The sequence below is a fragment of the Heptranchias perlo genome, chromosome 19 (assembly GCF_035084215.1).
Source record: "Heptranchias perlo isolate sHepPer1 chromosome 19, sHepPer1.hap1, whole genome shotgun sequence".
NCBI lineage: Eukaryota > Metazoa > Chordata > Chondrichthyes > Hexanchiformes > Hexanchidae > Heptranchias > Heptranchias perlo.
The window spans coordinates 30,649,963-30,670,600 of NC_090343.1; the positions used below are offsets into that span (position 1 = coordinate 30,649,963).

The 20,638-nt window shown below is 38.6% G+C and overlaps 1 protein-coding gene across 3 annotated transcripts in view; it reads right to left on the reverse strand.

Annotated features, from left to right (window-relative positions):
* Positions 1-19,751, reverse strand: part of LOC137335280 (beta-1,4-galactosyltransferase 5-like) — an 81,714-nt gene extending 61,963 nt beyond the window's left edge. Inside the window, exon 1 of one of the 3 annotated variants that reach the window (XM_068000574.1) lies at positions 19,404-19,751. In XM_068000574.1, coding sequence (XP_067856675.1) covers positions 19,404-19,506 — 103 coding nt within the window. In that variant the 5' untranslated portion in view covers positions 19,507-19,751. Of the gene's footprint in view, positions 1-153; positions 243-19,403 lie in introns of those variants that run through there. The other 2 variants (XM_068000576.1, XM_068000578.1) reach the window with 2 other exon arrangements.
* Between the last annotated feature and the right edge of the window lie 887 nt (positions 19,752-20,638).

The window sequence follows — 20,638 nt, forward strand, 5'->3', positions numbered from 1 at the left end:
ATGTCTGCCCATTCACAACCACTGAGTGCAAAGTACACCACTGAAAGAACCAGTTATATACACACATTAAGATTTTAGCACACAGCAATCAAATTACAGCAATTCTCAGAGAGCTATACAAATGAGCATTACAGATAGGACATGTAGCCATACCTCATGTGCCCCAAAAGGAATTTGGAATATCCCATTACTGGAGATATGTTCAATGTTCCTTTTCTCCAGCCAGTCCCCCTCCCCAAATCTTCTCCCTTCCACTCCTGAAAGCATTGACTGTTGCTGGGCTTCTTCCAGCACATCGTCAACAGATCAGTCAAGTGTGCGAATTGGCAGCAAGTGTCAGCAGCCTAATTGACCATGTAGGGCAGTAAAGACAAGCTTGCACACTTAACACTTTCCAGCAAGAGTCACTTGATAGTTGATTTCCCCCTCCCTGGTCCAAGGACACCAAGGCCAATTTTACACCTCAAACATCACCCCAAGTTCAGCTAACTTAGCACCAATTGGGATCTTCCATTTCCTAGACACATTTCATTTTATATTTGGATTTTCTGCACCACTCCCAGATAACTGCAACATACTGTATTTCACTGTTGAGCAGTTCTGCAAGGCCACAGCCTGACACTGACAAATGAAGGAAGCATCTGATGAATTGCACACACTTCCTGTTCCCATGTCGTTCTACAGTGCTACACTATGCAATGTATTTACCCACTAAATCTTCAGGGGAGGTTACTTTTAATATTTGGCATGTTTCATCTACACGAGATTGTAATTAAACAGAAAGCCAAGAGCTGCAGATTGTGGAAATCGAGAACAAGAACATAAAATGGTGGAAACACTCAATATGTCAGCCAGCATCTATGGAGAGAACAGACAATTTAACATTTCAGGCATGGATCCTTCATCAAAACTGGAAGATGCAACGGAATTTTAAAAAGCAGAACAAAGTGGGAGGAACACGAACACACACACACATATATAAAGTACTTAAGTGGAAAACATGGGATACAGGAAATGGTTAAATGGCAAATGTGATATTAGCACAAGACAATAGGAGCCACGAGAAAAATTGGGAAACATGGAGATGGCAAAAATGCTCAACAAATATTTTGTTTCAGTCTTTACAGTAGAGGACACTAAGAATATCCCAACACTGGACAAACAGGGGGCTCTAGGGAGGGAGGAGCTAAATACAATTAAAATCACTAAGGAATTGGTACTCAGTAAAATAATGGGACTCAAGGCAGATAAATCCCCTGGACCTGATGGCTTACATCCTAGGGTCTTGAGGGAAGTGGCAGTAGGGATTGTGGATGCTTTGGTAATAATTTTCCAAAATTCTCTGGACTCGGCAAAGGTCCCGGCAGATTGGAAAACTGCTAATGTAACACCCTTATTTAAAAAGGGTAGTAGGCAGAAGGCTGGAAATTATAGACCAGTTAGCCTAACATCTGTGGTGGGTAAAATTTGGGAGTCTATTATTAAGGAGACAGTAGCGGAACATTTGGATAAACATAATTTAATAGGACAAAGTCAGCATGGCTTTATGAAGGGGAAGTCATGTCTGACAAATTTGCTTGAGTTCTTTGAGGACATAACGTACAGGGTGGATAAAGGGGAACCAGTGTACAGAGTGTATTCAGACTTCCAGAAGGCATTCGACAAGGTACCACATAAAAGATTATTGCTCAAGATAAAGAATCACTGGATTGGGATAATATTCTGGCATGGGTGGAGGATTGGTTATCTAACAGGAAGCAGAGAGTTGGGATAAATGGTTCATTCTCGGACTGGCAACCAGTAGCCAGTGGTGTTCCGCAGGGGTCGGTGCTGGGTCCCCAACTCTTTACAATCTATATTAACGATTTGGAGGAGGGGACCGGGTGTAACATATCAAAGTTTGCAGATGATACAAAGATGGGAGGGAAGGTAGAGAGTGAGGAGGACATAAAAAACCTACAAGGGGATCTGGACAGGCTGGGTGAGTGGGCGGAGATTTGGCAGATGCAATACAATATTGGAAAATGTGAGGTTATACACTTTGGCAGGAAAAAAATCAGAGAGCAAGTTATTATCTTAATGGCGAGAAACTGGAAAGTACTGCATTACAAAGGGATCTGGGGGTCCTAGTGCAAGAAAATCAAAAAGTTAGTATGCAGGTGCAGCAGGTGATCAAGGCGGCCAACGCAATATTGGCTTTTATTGCTAGGGGGATAGAATATAAAAACAGGGAGGTATTGCTGCAGTTATATAAGGTATTGGTGAGACCGCACCTGGAATATTGCATACAGTTTTGGTGTCCATACTTAAGAAAAGACATACTTGCTCTCGAGGCAGTACAAAGAAGGTTAACTCGGTTAATCCCGGGGATGAGGAGGCGGACATATGAGGAGAGGTTGAGTAGATTGGGACTCTACTCATTGGAGTTCAGAAGAATGAGAGGCGATCTTATTGAAACATATAAGATTGTGAAGGGGCTTGATCGGGTGGATGCGGTAAGGATGTTCCCGAGGATGGGTGAAACTAGAACTAGGGGGCATAATCTTAGAATAAGGGGCTGCTCTTTCAAAACTGAGATGAGGAGAAACTTCTTCACTCAGAGGGTAGTAGGTCTGTGGAATTTGCTGCCCTAGGAAGCTACATCATAAAATAAATTTAAAACAGAAATAGACAGTTTCCTAGAAATAAAGGGAATTAGGGGTTACGGGGAGTGGGCAGGAAATTGGACATGAATTTAGATTTGAGGTTAGGATCAGATCAGCCATGATCTTATTGAATGGCGGAGCAGGCTCGAGGGGCCGATTGGCCTACTCCTGCTCCTATTTCTTATGTTCTTATGTTCTTAAAGACGTTATGACACACAGAATGCGTCAATGACTGAGGGGGTGGGAGAAGAGGCAGGTTAGAAATGGAAGCACAAAAAGCTGGCCAAGTGGCACACTACTGGGGCCTGGGAGAAGAAAAAAAAGCATGTTGATGCAAAGCGCAGATTTCCACCGCAGCACCATGTTCACATGAAACCCTGCACATGCATTCCACACAGTCAGCACCTCCTGCTGAAGAGGAAGTGCAGACCATAAAGGTTTGAAGGTCAATATGAAGGTCAGACCCTTGCAAAGCACCTAATAGAAAGGTGAAGTGCAATTCCTGGAGCTCTTCATTGGAACAATGTAGAAGGCCAAAGACAGAGCGGTCAGAGTGGGAGAGGGTCAGGGAATTGAAATAGTAAGCAACAGGGAGCTTGGGGTCGTACATGCGGACAGAACCAGAGGTGTTCGGCAGATTTTTACTTCTCTTATTATCCCTCATTCACTTCTGCCATTTAATCATCTCCTCTTCCCTTTGTTTAGTTCCTTTTTAAATGCTTGTCATCTGAAAAATCTTACAGTTCTGGCGAAGGATCCACAACTGAAACATTAATCTCGGTAGAGAAGTTGTGTCCACATTTTTTGAACCTTTACAGAATACTGGGTTGGATTGCGGCAGATTTCAGGTGGAGCATTCAGAAATTTGCATGTAGATTGTATTTACTGGAAACTTATTTAGTCATTCAGCTCAAGATGTCAGTCAGTAATGTGGTTTATTTTGAAAACATGTCTCCTGCCCAAATGAAATCAGTGAGTAATGTGGAGCAAACTCACTGAAGGAAACCAATTTCATGTCAGTTTAGATATCAAATACAAGTGTTAATTTATTTCCAAGTTGGCTTTTTAAAAAATTCTGATTCAAATATTTTAACAGCAACCAGAATTTTCTGGCATCTTCCATTTTACTGGAAACAGGTTGTTTTGCAGATTCAACCACAAGCAAACAAAATCTTCACTAATGCAAGGGACTGTATTAATAGCCTGTTGAATTCTGGGCCAGACTTTCCTGCAAGTTGATTTTTATATTTCCATTATAAATTGCTGCGTCCACATTTATAATGCTGAAGTTATCAGGCGTTAATTAAAACCTATTTGCCAGTGGTGGGGAAGCAGCACCTGCACTGGTAAGAGAGTGACAAGCACATTGTGACAAGCTTACATAGGAAGTCTCCATTATAAATATGGACGCAGGAATTTATAATAGAAAAAGGTGACAAGAAGTGCCAATCTAATTTTTAATATAATATTTATAGATAGTGTAGGTTTCCTCATTGTTGGGAGCAACGTCAGCCACAAGAGAAGTCAGTGATAAGAAAGCATGTGGCAGGTTGGAGCGGCACCCCTTGTTCTTATGTTAGCAACATGCAAATATACAACAGGGAAGGTCTCATGTGTGAGCAAACAACAAGATGTCGAGAACTCTGGGGAGAATGTAAAACAGAGTCAAGTTTCACTATGACAGAAATAGCTCGACAGGAGAAAGTAGTGAAGTATTACTTGACAGTGTATGCAAAATTTTTGATTTAAAAAAAAACACATTTTACATGTGCGGTCTAAAAATATGGTTTCACTGCAATTATGGAGCTATTTCTACTATGAATACATTGTGTCATAGCTGTTTATTTACAGTTGTTGCTTGGGAGAAAATAACCTTGTGGATAATGGTATCGTATAGAGTAGAGCAAACTTTAAGCAGTGTTTCCCTGTGGTATCTGAGAATTATTGACTTAAAAATGCCAGTATAAAGCAAGATATTTTCCAATATTTTTGTTGAGTGTTTAAAATGACCCCCTTCCCTCAGCTCCAAATTTCAGGAGAAAAGGTAAGTTTTTCTCAGCAAAGATTTCCCTCAGTGAATAATTTTCAGTTGTAAAGGCAGCAGAGAGTTTTATTTCTCCCAGATACTTACCACACAGCTTAGAATGATCTTGTATTATATGGGATGCTTTTTAAATTCAAGCTAAAATAAACAGTCTTATACGTTTAAAATATATACGAAGTACAAAAAGATAGGTCATGTAAACTTTTACCACAAAATGCTTGTAAATTAAGAGTAATATTACAGATAATAAAATTGGAATGCTCAGTACATTAGTTACAGCAATAAATTATGGGGTAATTTATTAAAAGCACCGGTCTAAGGAAATCAAAGTACATCTTACCACCTTTTCTCAGCTGAGTGCAGCATAGCACCAGTAAAGCATGCAAGTAATTTGATCTCACTTAAGTGAACAGAGATTTGGGTTTTTTTTTTTACACAGTGCCACAATACCAAACAGCTCAAACTCTCCATATCAGATTAAGAGCAAGATACAATAACTTATCTGCCAGACCACAAAAGATTAAGCAGTTTGTAAATTCATATGCTAGGTTTTCATTCTGCAGAGTCCATAAAAACAAACCAGTATTAATCTTTCAAACTAAAATAGTACACTCATGTAGGATTGATTGTAAAAGTCATACGTCGCGTAAACATAAGCTGTCACTTTACATCTTTGTCAATGGCAAAGTAATGGTCACTCAAATGTTCCAATTAATGTAGCTTCACACATTAACTCCATTTGTATGAAAGCACCATACTAGTTCACATGGCTTTTCATCAAGGCTGAACAATCTCTCATACTTTTGGTGAATTATGTCAGTAAATATAAATACTTTGCCTCAAACTACACCAATAAGTGTTAAGTGTAGTAGCATAGTATTAAGCTGCTGATTTCACACTTTCTTGGAAACCAATCTATGTTACTGCATGCATATTTAAATAGATTAGGTAATGCAAGATGGAGGGCATTTGACTGTTAACACCACCTTGTTGCATTATTATTTAAAAAGGGATCACTATCGAAACCAGTGTCAAATCTACAGGAAAATGTACAAGCAAGGACCTGAGCTGTAGCACCGTACTTCATTAAACAGTCTACTAAAAGTAATAAAATGCTCAATAGACAAATGACTACCCTAGATAACCAAAACTTGTTAAGATATTTAAGGGACCTTAGGAATAAACACTGGAACCCAGCCTCAGACCTAGTAATGGATAGAATTGCATCCAGTAACTGAATTCTGGAGACCGATACACCCAAAATACCTGCCAGTTATTTGTTCAACCGCATAATATGATCTGGCCTAGATCTGTGGTAGAAGACGGTTGGGCTGCCAATTTTCTTAACCAATTCAAATGCTGATTAAAGCAAGACGAAGCACATCAGGATGAAATGACGACAAAGTCACCACCCAAACTGCTAATCTGTCTTTTCGAATGTTGACGCACCTGTATATTCCCAACATTTTATGTTTTTATTTAAAACAAAAAAAATTGCACAATGAAGGTCAATGGGGGTAGGACATATCATCTTCCATTCTATTAAACACTTTCCTGATGTTCACAATGGGAATTGCTAAAGATTTAAAGTAGTTGACAAACCAGCAGAACTTGTAGCCCATTCTGTGTAAATACCAATTATTTGATTACTCTTTCTCCCACTCCTCCCTCCCCTGTACTATTTTTCCCCTCACTTGATTGGTACCAATGCAAAAGACATGGTCAGGACGAAATTACGACAAAGCCTCCACCCAAGATGTTACTCTATCTTTTCAAATGTTGACAGGCCTCTGCATTCCCAATATATTCAGTTGTTATTTAAAACAGAACAAAAAAAAATCAGGACTATGCACAATAAAAGGTCGATAAAGCCCTTTGCTTCAATTGGTTTGCACTGCTGGATGCTGCTGCCTAGCACGGTAGAATTGGGGGGAAAAGGTGCTGAAAGTGACAGGAAACCAGAATATAATTTTTTAGTAATCAGCCCAGCATTATTGAGCACTTTTAAGAATAGAAACTATACAAGGTAGGAGCCCAGAACATTTTGAAAAAGGCAGATGTTCAACATACTTCAAAATGTCTTTCTATGGAATAAAATATCAATGTTTCGAACCAACCTTGCCTCATTTATTGTCAACTTGATCTGTTGTCGGGGAGTTTCAAGAAATACACATGCAAAAGACAGAGATATCCAGTTTGTGTCACAAGGGCACCCACTGTTACACCCCCGGGTCACGTTATCATAAAAGTGGACATAAGGCAGTGAGTCAACTCCCGTGAACATAAGCTACTCAGACCGCTAATGGGAGTGACTGATGTCACTGAACCTGTGAGGGTAACTATGGCAGACTTAAATTTGTAACAAGGGTATTTAACACTTTGCTCTTAATTCAGAGAATCAAATCTTCTTACTAACGTATAGCAGCAAGTAATGATCAAGGTTCTACTTTTATTTAGGAAATTTGGTCAAATTTAACAATCTTTGCAAATCTATCAGATTAATTCTGCAAACTATCTTTTCACACAGAATAGAAACACCTGGCAGTATCTTATTTGAGTTCATTTCAACTGTATCAGTCTTTTAAATTCGACTATTTTTGCTGAATTAGTTCCCCAACCAACCAAAGAACAAGCATCAATTTGCAACCAATTCAGAGCATACAATCAAATAAAAATGCAAATTTTCAATGATATTTCACAGTAATAACTACTTGACCTCAGAATTGGCTAAAACTGAGGGAAAAATCACAATGGACCATTAAAATTGTTTGTAATTCTCCAGCCATTTTTTTTTCTATAAGGGGATATAAAAGCATGCATCAGGCAGGTTCTTTTAAAAACAGCCTTTAGTTTAAGCCTCAGGTGTTGCAAGTGCTGATAGGATATTGGGAACTGGAATTTTTGGAGCAAAGTTTACTTCAGGTGCTATTTTGATAAAATTTGAAAAAGGCAGCAGCCTGATACCCCATTTGATTAGGATGGAAAATATAGGTGCCTTCAGGCAATACTTCTCTCAGGTCATGATGAGGACATACTACACTGAATTATCCAACAGTTACAGGTACAATTTATCAGAAGTAAATTTACATCGGGGCACCCATAAAAGTGATTAAGAGATGACTGATGAGCAGTTAAATTCACTTAGTTCACAAGTGGACATAATTCCAATATCCAGCTCAACAGCAGCATTGGCAGAAGCTAGAGATAGGGTGGCCACTTATTCCTTCTGTCAGCAACTGGTATGCAGCATGGGCAATAATTAATTTGAACATATTTCTGTGGTTAAAGTCAAACTTGTGTTAACTCCGTATAAAATGGTTATTTTTGGACTAAGGTACTGTACTGAATTATTCATTATCTAGCAAATTAAATATTGCAGTTTCTTTACAATAAGTGTCCAGGTTTTTCTACACCCAAATGCTAACTAAACTACTCACAGAATTGTCCTAATGTTATTAATTTGTGTATTGCAATCTTCAAAAGAGATCAGAAGCTCAGATGTACAAAACATTGCTTTTTTAAAAACAAAAAGCCTACAAATTTCTGAATTTTCCTCCTTAGATGAAATTGTTTGTTCATTTGTAAATGTACCCCCACCATATATATGACACTGTGTGCTCAAATTATGGCAATAGAGTACAGCAACAAATTTAAAAACTTGGGCAAATTACTTTGGCCTGAGTGTTAATACAATTGAGTATTAGTACAAGTAAACCTTATGGAATCAACCAATGAACTACCTATATGACAATATTATATGAAGTATATATTTAGCATGTGTTTGTAGCTCTTCATGCTGTACTTCAACTTCACTGGATTGCTTCTAGCTTATTAAATATAGGATACCCTACAACTCACTAACATATAAAGGGTATCTTGTTTACATTATGCATACACCCAATAGCTTCAACTCAAGAGATTCAGTTACTATGCATGACTCAAATGCACCCTTTGTACACAAAAACAAACTAATCATGACAGGTGAATTTGTGTAATGCTTCCATGTTCATGTAAAACCTTGCATGGTGCTCTGCCCTCTGTTGGGAAACTAGTTGACAAACAGATTTCATAATCCATACTGTATAAACAGCAATCTGTCTCTCAACCCTCTCCTATACCATTTCTCTCTCTCTACCTACACAAAATAGTTACTCAGAGCTCTTAGATTCAGAGACACCCAAGTAAATATGGCGGATAAGTGGCACTAATGTAAATAACAGCAGAACAAGAATGTTAGTGAGCTTTACCCTTCCTTTCATCGTTTTCATATTTGCATACTTGTTCTCTATCAACTCTTTTTGTCAATGTTGTCCCCTTTTCTTTTGAAGCTAGTGCCTTATGCTGAAATATAATTTCACACGCTACACCTGCCCTTCTGTGCATTTCCCATGTGGCAATTTTCATAGTGAACCTTGACAATGGGAATGATTAGCCATTTGACCATGGAAATCACCACAGTTTAAGACCACTCCGGTCCTTGCCCACACATTCCAGCAGGCCGCACTGGAACTGGATACACACTGGGTCAGATACCTGGCCAATTTTCCTCCACTAGTCCAGGTCCATGCTATGCACCATTTTAACACTCCCACAGCTCCTGAAATCAGGAACGCATGCTGGCTGTGCGGCCGACACACCAATCACCCAAAGTCGGGCGGAGGTTGCATGTGGGCCTCAGACGAAATGCAGTTAATGAATTGTCACAAATGAGTTTGGTTAATGAGATGCCACGATAACGTTGGTTAATCAGTTGCCAAAATGAGCTTGGTTAATGAGTACCACACCACAGTGTAGTTAGCCATTAGGAAGATTATGTCAACACCAAAAGTTGACCATTGTGGGCAGCTGGTGCCTGTGAAATTATATTTCAGCATAAGGCACCAGCTTCAGGAAAGAAGGGGACAACATTGGAAAGCAGATGAAAAACATTGACAACAGGACTTAATAGTAGAGAACAAGTATACAAATATGAAAATGAAAAGGGATAAAGTTCACGAACATTCTTGTTCTGCTGTCACTTATATCAGTACCACCTACCCACAATATGACCATGAGGGTAGGTCACTTATGTTTTCTGCTGGGGATAGTATTTGATGTAGAAAGATCCACTAGAAAAACATAGCTTAAAGCAGAACTTCCACTTAAAAAAAGTCTATTCACAAATAATTTTCTTCTCACTGTGCAGAACTGATTCATGGAAGGAAATAGGGTGAATGGTGGGAGGTGTAGAGAAAGAAGATAATTAGACTTGATGATTTATAAAAAGGTATCTCAATCTGGAGGAGGAAACTTTGAAAGTTTAAATCAGGAAGTTTTGCAATAGAGAAAAGTCAAGTTATTGGCTTATATATTTCCATAAAAGTCTTGCATCGACTGCAAGTAGCCTCATGTATTATAGCAAGTTGATAAAATGCTAATGGTTGGGCAATATTGATATGTGGTTGTATTTATTTTCAAGGTATATTTTCGTTTATACACAGTCTCTCCACTTTAATGGAATCCTGATTCCCATATCCTTCCCACAGCATGTTTGATTAGGCACTTTATCAATATCCAAATACTTCTTAAGCAACAACCAAACCAATCTCCACACATTGAGTGAAGGACGGTCTAGGTGACAATAGGAAAAACACACTGCATCTGAGCATGTCAAGTGGTGACACACCTATGCAATAAACCATCCTAATCATACTTAAGTGCATTTTATTAACTTGTTGAAACATGAAATCAGGGTACCTGCAGTATATGTACATTCCTGCTTTTACTTATTTTAATTCTTGAAATGTACACCCTGGGAGATATTACGTACAAGTACTTGAAAGCCAGGATTTAATATTAACTGCTTTATTTTTCTCAGGAAAAGCAAAAAAAGGCATTTCAGTAGGAGAGATTTCAAAAAATTAAAACTGCAGATTTCTCAAATCATCTCTGCTTTCAATATCATTCACTGATTTGAAAGATCTTTGATCTAATGAAAAGCAAAAAAGTTGTAGCAAAGACAAAAAACAGAAATAAACATTGCCTTGCAATTTCCAAGCTCAGCTGGTGGTGTTACAGTGCTCCCTGCAGTTTTTATCTCCATGATAAATTAGAGGTTGCAGTGGAAATTTTTCCTTTGATGAACTACTGTAGTTCTTGTTCAACACTGCATTTACAGAAAATAAGACACAAGCTCCAGTTTAGTTCATAATGCTTCAGGTTAATAACTAAGGCATGCAAAAAAAGATTTAACTGAGCTACTAATTGAAAATCAACCACAAGACCTCCACCCTGAAGTATCTAGACAACATTAGACTCAAACAGACATGGTGAATTCCTGGCTCCAGCTAGAATCTTCTGGAAAAGTGCCAAGCTACACCCTTCAGTAAAAGAAAGGAAATTCAGAGCAACACTCATAAGTGCCTCCTACAAATCAATTACATGTTGGCTTGTTACGTCAGAGAATCTAAGTGCTATCCTTTATGTAAAAAGTATTCACAAATTAAAGACACAATCATTAGCTTAACCTTATGGTTAAAAATATAATTCTAAAAGTTAGCCAATTAGAATGGGAGTAACCTTAAAGTTACATTCAGAATTTTCCTGTAAGATCTACATATAGATCAAACTACACGTTTCCCATTTTACATGTGTGAGCCTGGACAATGAGCCTCGGTGGGTTATATTACAATGAGGATCATTCCAGCAAAGCGCAGCTGTATTTTTACTTTACATCAGCAACTCCAGCAGCAGACATTGGAGACTAATCAATGCAGGAACCCCGTTCATTTTTTCCCCTTCCTGGAATGGGGCTGATGAGGCCAGCTGTAGTGTACCCATCATTAAAAGTCCATACCCTTTGAATCAAAAGCTAAATATCACTGACTGAAGATCAATCATATCACAGACAACATATCAACCACTGACAAAACACAGGCATAACCTACATAAATCAAGTAAATAGTCCATTTAAAATCTATGATAAAATTGAACAATGATGAGTGCTAGAGAACACTAATGTCTAAAGCCTATAGTCGTAACAGCCTTTCGGTCACTGTTACATCATGGCAACACTCAGCTTTAAAAGAAAACCTTAAACTTTCAATCTCTTAAAAAAAAATTGCAGAGGAATTTACATTTATTTCTGGCCAACTTACACATTTTCTTCTGCTTTCTTAGAGAACACTGATACACAAGTAAGCCATGGCAGCATCTGAACAGTCAATGATTTAATTAATGGAGACAATGATTTATCTAATTGCTTCATGGGGGGGTACAAAATGAAAAAAAGTGACAGAAGATGTATCCTACCATATATATTATTCCATTTTATCTTTCCCATTAGTGACACCATTCAAGTGATAATGGTAACTTCAAGTGATGAATTCATTTTGTAATAAGTCTAATTCACCTTTGCATAACACATTGACATCATGTGCTAGTCATCTTGGGATATGCTGGCAGATATAGCAGGAGCTGGAAGGTGACGGGGAACATGTTGGCTTGCAGAGAATTGGGTAGAATACGCAACTAATTGCGATGCAATCATCTGCAGGGATATCTCTACATGGTACTGTGGAGAGATAGTCTTGATCAACATGTTACATCACTAGAACCTTTGCATAAAAACTGCTGAATTTAAGAAATCTTCAGCAAATGCTTTTGAAAGTCCATCAAACTTTATAAAATAATATTTTCAGCTCTGGCAGAAACAAAGGTCAGTAAGGGGTAAAAGAGCAAGCTGGTTTCAATTATAGATTGCAGTTTTAAATTTTGCATTTCAATTACTGAAGTTAGGGAGTCTGCAAATAGTATAAAAGCAATTCAAAGGGTAGAGAAATAGTTTAAACAGCTACTTATCCAGTGTTATTGTCAATCCACTTCAGGGTTCATAATCAGCTTTGAATACTTTATGTTTGAAACCATTGAGGGAATTATTTTTTTGAACTTCTAAAGCCATAATAGCTGATAATTTCCCAGGTGATTGGATAGCATTATTACTTTTTCAAAGACTGTAATTTGGGTTGAATCTAGCCCAAAATTTTTCTTTTTCTCTCTTCTCCCATTCTACACTGAATTAGGATTTTACATGAAAAGTCTCAACACAGTTTTCAGTCAATACACAGCAAAAAGCTGTCTGTAATGTAGCATTAGATTTAAAATCTCACTCCGGCCGTATGGATGGCTAATGTGCAAAATAAAATGTGTGTCAGTTTGGCTCAGTTGGTCGCACTATGATCGAAGTCAAAAGGTCATGGGTTCAAGCCCCACTCCAGGACTTGAGCATGTAATCTGGGCTGACAATTCTGTCCAGTGCTGAGATTGCTGAAGCTACCATCTTTTGAATGAGATGTTAAACAGAGGCGCCATCTATTTGACTGTTCAGCTGGATGTAAAAGTTCCCATAGCATTTTTCAAAGAACAGAACGCTCTTCCAGAGTTCTGGCCAACATTTATCCCTCAGTCAACACCACTAGAAAACAGATTAACTGCTCATTTATTCTGTTGGTACAACCTAGCTGCACACTGTCAGCCGCATTTGCTTGTATAACAGCAATGACCACACTTTAAAAAGTAATTAATTGGCAGTGAGGCACTTTGAGATGTCTGGAGGATGTGAACAGTGTTATATAAATGCAAGTTGTTTTTTTGTACTTCACAATAGAGTTGGGACACTGTTCTAAGGTTAAGTTTAAGGCATATTATTGGACCTTAAATGGAGTTTGGCCTATGCCAACCAAGGATGTCAAAAGTCGAAAACTGCTGGATTCCTTTAAGGAGCTCATTTTAAAAGCCATAATTTGTTAAGAACATTGAGGAGTAATAAGGATTTTTTGAAAAAATTCTAAAACAAAATATATGCTGGATTTTAAAAAAACACATACATTACATAGAATTAACAGCACAGAAACAGGCCATTCAGCCCAACTGGTCTGTGCCGGTGTTTATGCTCCAAGCGAGCCTCTTCCCATCCTACCAGCATATCCTTCTATTCCTTTCTTCATGTGCTTATCCAGCTTGGATCAAAGGACAGGTAATTCATACAATCTAAACACAAAAGCACCAACAATTGATTAAAACTTGAGGATGTGTTGAAATGCAAGTGTCATGGGTATAAGTTATGTAAGCATAGAACTAGGTTAGATGTCAGGAGGCTTTCTTTACCAAGATCATCAAAACTTGGAACAAGTTGCCAGCTCGGGTGATGAGTGCTGATTTGCTACAACAGTCCAAAAAGGAGCTGGACAAGCTACTTGTTGTGGCTAATATCACTGCATACTGAAGATAGGTGGGATGGTGGCTATGTATGTCATGCTCGCTGTGATCTCCTGAACTTTTTTTGATTGCCTTGGGGTGGGAGGTGGGGGTCCCAAAGGAATTCCCCAGTTTTTCTTTTCCCTGAATTGGCCTAGGGTACTGATCTGGTTCTTTGCCTCTCCCAGGAGATTACATGACTGCTGGTGGGAGGGAACATTGAGGTTCATGATGTTTAGTTGTGTCATGACAATTTGGGGCAGGGTCAGTAGATCAACCTGTCCATCTTTTTGTATGTTCATATGCATGAGTTCTCTGATGTTCCAATGCATTTTACCATCATCTGTTTATTCCCAGTATGCTTTTGGGACTGCAACTTCACTTTATAAATCAGTCCTATTTACTATAGATTTTCAAAACCAATCCAAATAGCTTCGCACCTTTCAATATCATTTTGTAGGATAATGCATTTCTGCTGGCTCACTTGACTTTTACACAAACCTCTGCTGTAGATTTGATCACTAAGCCAATGGGTGCGGGATGATACTACTACTATCTATGTAGTAACTAGAGATGTACTCCAATTCGCCAACGAATTAAATATTTTTTAAATGTTACCACCAGTACTTCCTGCAACACAAAACAATCTCAATTTAATTACTAGGCCTTCAATCAAGCTTCAGTGTCTTACAAGTTGTAATTAAAAACCTTAGTTTTGTTATCAAGCAAGCTCAAAATACACAGCACAAAGATTAAACACCAGCAACCACACAAGCAACAGGTCTCCTGTCATTGAGTCCTAGCAACAATAAAGTGAGCAGGCCTGGGTATAAATGGCTTTATATATTAGGGTAAGTGATCTTCAGGTCTATTAGATTCTGTACACAAAATTTGGTTAGTTGAATGTATTTTGTGGAAAGGTAAGATAAATAAAAACAGGCATCATAGGAACAGAACAAGAGTAGGCCATTTAGCCTCTCAAGCCTGTTCTACCATTCAATGAGATCATGGCTGATCTGTGACCTAACTCCATATATCTGCTTTAACCCCATATCCCTTAATACCTATGGTTAACAAAAATCTATCTATCTCAGATTTGAAATTAACAATTGAGCTAGCATCAACTGCCATTTGCAGAAGAGAGTTCCAAACTTCTACCACCCTTTGCATGTAGAAGTGTTTCCTAACTTCACTCCTGAAAGTCCTGGCTCTAATTTTTAGGCTATGTCCCCTAGTCCGAGACTCCCCAACCAGCGAAAATAGTTTCTCACTATCTACCCTATCAGTTCCCCTCAATATCTTGAAAACTTTGATCAAATCACCCCTTAATCTTCTAAATTCCAGGGAATACAACCCTAGTTTGTGTAATCTCTCCTTGTAATTTAAACCTTGGAGTCCAGGTATCGTTCTAGTATAGCTAGAGCCAAAAGGAATAGAAAGAAAAATAATCACATGACTAATGTGTAGAAGAGAAGGGGATACATGGTCTACAGTCAAAGACTCCCAGAGGTGACAGTCAGCATGTAATCAAGGGACAGATTCAATCCAAGGATCTAATTACGTGCTTTGTATTACTAATAGCAATTATTTGGTGTTGTGTATTTTTATTTATACATTTTTGTATAATCAATACTATTCAATAGCAATGTTTAGGGGAAAGAAGCTCTCCATTGCAGCAGTCCCAAAAATTGATTTAAATGCAATACACAGTTTCCACCCTTCTTTCTACACTTAAACTGTGGTATAACTGCAAGAATAGTTTATTATGACAGTGGTGAAACTGGGAAGCACCAAGGTATGGTACCCCACTTGCACAGTTCTATGCTCATGTAAAATGGGGCTTTGTGCACGTGAGTTCCAGCAAATCCTTTTAAAAACTTATAAGTATACCCATTGAGCCATTAGGTAGCTGAGCAGCCTTAATTTTAGCAAACATTATTTTAGCTCAGACACTTAAAAAAAGGAAAACATCAGTATTGTCAATGTGCACTTATTTTATAAAAAAAAGGAACATATTTTATTAGGATAACACTGCTCCTTTGGGTGATTCAGAATATATCACCCTTTTGATGAATACATCCTTTTGATGAATACAATCAGTAGGTGGTGTTCTAGGTATGTGGCTTTAATTCAAATAACTCCGTAGCAAATTAAGTCATTAATTGCATAGATCATATAAATACTTCCACTACATAACTCAGCCTTTGTGTCAATATCTAGTGTCAATTTGTTGAGGTGGCTGCCTGAATTTCACATCAACTAGATTAATATTTTGTTTCAGGGAACCTTTACATGATCAATTAGTAAGGCAAATGTTTGCAAACATTAAATCAGTCAGCCTGAAATGGAATATCAAAAACTCACTGAACAGGAATAAATGCTTAGTACAGTAAAGTGAAGTAAATACTACCATCAAAATTCTTTGATCTGCTGTTCAATAGTGACTCTTTCAAACATATCCTTCCAAACTGAAATTGCATTGTTAATGTATTGTACAACATACAAATTAATTTAAAATCTAGAATAGAAAACTATTAAGCAGTTGTAAAATTACAAACTGTGATCTAATGGACCATTCGGATGAATTTGCTTTAACAGAACCTTGAATAAAAGTGTTTTTTTTTTAAAAAAGCTGGTATGACCTCAAGAGAACAGCAATGGAAATTAGAGTCAAAACACAGCCATCAAGGGTAAGAAAGATAAAGATGCAAAGCCAAATCTTGAATATTATGCCAGGTCTCCAAAATGGGTAGGAAGAGAGAAGGAGATATTTGAAACTGCGTAACTTCCTTCCATGTCCTTTTCCCAAAGAATATCCAAAAAAGTGGGATATTGTTTGAGAAGAAAGCAGATGGAAGGGGATCCTATAGTAGGCCTGGCCTTATACTAGATAGCATCAGAATATGGCTGAATGGAGATACCAACTGTTTAAACTATAAATACCATGCTTGGACATTAAAAACACTATTTTCAAGTTAACACACTTCCTTAGTCACTATGGTTAGCAAAGCTACTGGAGTTAAGTAGGAAACAATCAGAGATGGAATATATATGGTATGTCTTAATCCCATAAAACTTTATTCATAATTAAAGGCTTCATTATGTAATAATCCCTGGTTTTGTAGAACTAACGAATCTCAGTGTCCCTAAAGTAGTGTAGGGTAAAAGAAAAAAGGTAAAATCAGCCAGCAGTCTGACTCCAATGTAGAAAGTATGCGAATTTTAGGTGAGGACAAGGTCAAACAGTGATGTTCCAAGGTCAAATATTTTGCTGATAAGGGTCCAGGCTCATATGAAGACTGACCATTTGGAAAAGGTATTGGTGGGCTGCAAGTGCTTATAGAACTGTAGTTTAGTTAGACCCACTGCTTTCAGGAAAGGAGGGAATGGAAAGAGGGGATAAAAATGAGGGGGGGGGGGGAAAGAGGGGGTTTATATTTCTCTGCTTAAACCCTTCCCTGTTATGGTAACTCTTGAAAACATAACTTATGAAAAGTTGGTGCTAAGTTCACCAACTCAGTCATATCATGCCATCAAGCTCTGGGTGGCATCTTTGCAGCCCACACTGTGGACTCAGAATTCACAGCACTTGGCACACTGCCTCTGCTAACTTCACCTGGAGCTGTCCACTCGAATCCCATTTCACACTTCTGTTTCTCTGTATCCTTTGATAGTGTTCCTTTTGAAATACTCAACCAATTCTCTCTTCAATTATGTTACAATGTCTATCTCATTAGTCACTTGTGGTTAAACATTGTATTCCAATGACCCTCTATGAAAAAGCTCTAACTTCCCCAATATTAAAAATGACAAAGCATATGTACAAAGTCATGGAGATCAAAATTTCAAAATGACTACCCATTCAAAAAAGTTAGACACAAAACATTTGGGGAAAAAAAAATACAAAAATTGGAAGATAGACATTTTACAGGATGGATGTTTCTGTAATGGAGTAATAAAGAGCAGGAAAGACAAAGAGGACCTTGACAAAGAATTAGAAAAACTAAAAAAGGGTTATCCGAAACAGAAAAAGTTACCTTATCCTCCTCACCCCCTACTCCCATCATTCGAATCTTTGCTGCTCTCTGCAGCCATGCACTGGTCCCACTAGGATGAGATGATTTTTTTATTCCTCAGTTTATTACTGGATAGCGTTTTCAAAGAAATTAAAGTTTAAATTTTCTTTGGATACAAGACACTTAGTACAAGGAACTACAGGAAAAACTTTGTGGCTGACCTTGATTAGATAGCAACATTTGTCTTAGATACTGCCTCGTTGCCACACACACCCTTCTTGAAAAAGCTCAGAACAGATAGGAGGCAAATAGACAACTCATATCCTACAACTAAAAATGAACGACTTATTGAAAAGCTTATTTATAAGAAGTCGCTCCACTTGACCACATATGGATTTAATTCTTATGAATCAGGGAGTCTCGTATCTTACCCCTTATAAATCAAGAATTCTCGATTATTCTTAATTTTAATAAAACACTGCCTCAGCTTTTCACCTGTTTCCATATCCACAAGAGTTGCTGTATTTAGACCCGCATGCGAGTACATTTTGGATTGGTTTGTACAATTATCCATGTTGTGTCTGGTCAAGCTACTATTCCACTAAAGAACACGTGAGAACTGTAGAACTAGAGGTTACTTTACTGAAAGAAACTACTCCCATCTGGACATGTCTCTGCTCAGCTGACAGGCGAATAGGCTAGTCAGTTTCACGCAGCAACTCAGGGTTTGTGAATGACTCAGTGCACCACCATATCACCCACGCATACACATTTTAAAGGCGTCAATCGTCTGCTGAAAGTTACGAAATTCAACAATGTGATTCAAATGTTTCCAGTCGACAACTTGCGTAAACCAAAAATGCTTGGATACAACGCATGCAGAAGGTAGATACAATGTTCGAAAGATATAGCCACAACTGTGAAAACGCACAAACTCACAGGGGGGAGGGGCGGGGATGGAACTAAATTTTTGATTATAAAACCGGCACGAAACATTTTTTTTTTAAACTGTATATTTTTTATACAACCTCCCCGTCCTCTAAATAAACACATTTAGCAACATGCAAGGCATTTCTTGGGGCGCTTCTTCTCGTTCCATGACCAAACAGTGCAGTACTTCCGCTAAACCTGCACTGGTCTCCACCGTGAAAAAGCTTTACTCAATTCTCATTTCCTATTTCTAAAGAGAGTGAGCTCATTCCCCCCGCCCGCCCGCCCATCGTTTGCCGGTAAAGCCGCAGATACGAGATTGTCTTTTATTTCTCTCCCCATCTCGAAAAGATCCAGCTTCCCCCCTCTCTCTCTCTCTCTCTTCTGGGCCTGAGAATGTGACAGTCAGCTGAACTGTGCAACAGCAAAGCAGTTACTACACCACCTCCCAAATAATACCATCACCTCGGAGACCCAGCAGAAGGCACAGAAAGGACTTATATACACACACACAATGAAAAATTAAACACTCACCTAATCCAGGCGCTACATATATGAAGTAGAGAAATGATGATGACAAAGAGAAGAGAAATAACAAAGCAAACACTGAGCGGTTCGGGATGCGTAAAATTCTCATATTATGCTTTAAAATAAATGTAGAAAAATTGCGGACGCCCCCGTTAGTTAGAGAAAAAAAAACACGCTACAGTGAAGGGGAAAGGGGGGGTGACACACCAACACCAACAGAGATTTTATTCAAGGGAGGGGGGTGGGGGGAGGCAGGAGAGCGTCCGCGATGAAATAGCGGCAAAAAAGGAACCTGCTCTCCGCACTCATGAATAAGGAAGAATCAGCCTGTAAACGGAGGGTGGTGCAGCTCTTGCTCTTTTTTTGCTAACTTCCGGCTGAAGAGTCGGTACCGCCCTCTTATAAAAAGGAAAGGGGAAAATTATTGCTTTCTAACGGAAAAATGCGTTTCCTGTTTCAGGACAATATTGCTGATTTTAAACACACACACAGTTGTTTCCTTCGTTCTGCCCCACCCGCCCGGTTGAATTGCAGCCTTTGTTTCGATATAGATTGCACATTCAAGGTTAAGGACTCAGCATCGCCCTCCGTTCAGTACGATGGACACTACTGCAACCGCAGCAAATTGTTTTGAAAAAAAAATCTACACAGCTTTTGTTTCCAGTCGTGCTTTATTTCACACGGTATTCCTTAAGGTGTTGATTTGCTGATCCTGATCTGTGAGTTCCCGGGTGCCGGGTTTTTTGTGGCACTCCGCTGATAGACTGCCTACAGCAAAAACGTCATGTTTCCAAACCCCGGGTGCGGTCCTCCGTCTTTCGCTCCATGCGCCAGGGCACCCAATATACAATTACAGCCAATGACGTGATTCCTCCTGTTAGTCATTCAGGATGAACATCTACTTTATGAAAGGCGGTACAGATTTTCAGCACGTCCTACTACAATGAGATCAACATCAGCAACCCAGACAGGGAATGTTTGGCCCAGAAAGCATTTTTAGAACAACCGCTGACTTGCTAAAACCTTTCACGAGTTTGCCTCTTGTTATTACTTCACTAGGCCCGTTTTTAATATTTTTGAGTTTTTTCTTTAAAAAAAGATAGGGTTCTAATCACTTGTCTCCTAAGAGCCACCATTGAAACCACATTGAACTAGAAAGTGTAGAAAAACAGCCCAGTGATGCCTATCCCAGTCGTTTCCCCCTCCCTCGCTTAGGATAAAGTTTGGCCTCTGTTCAGCAC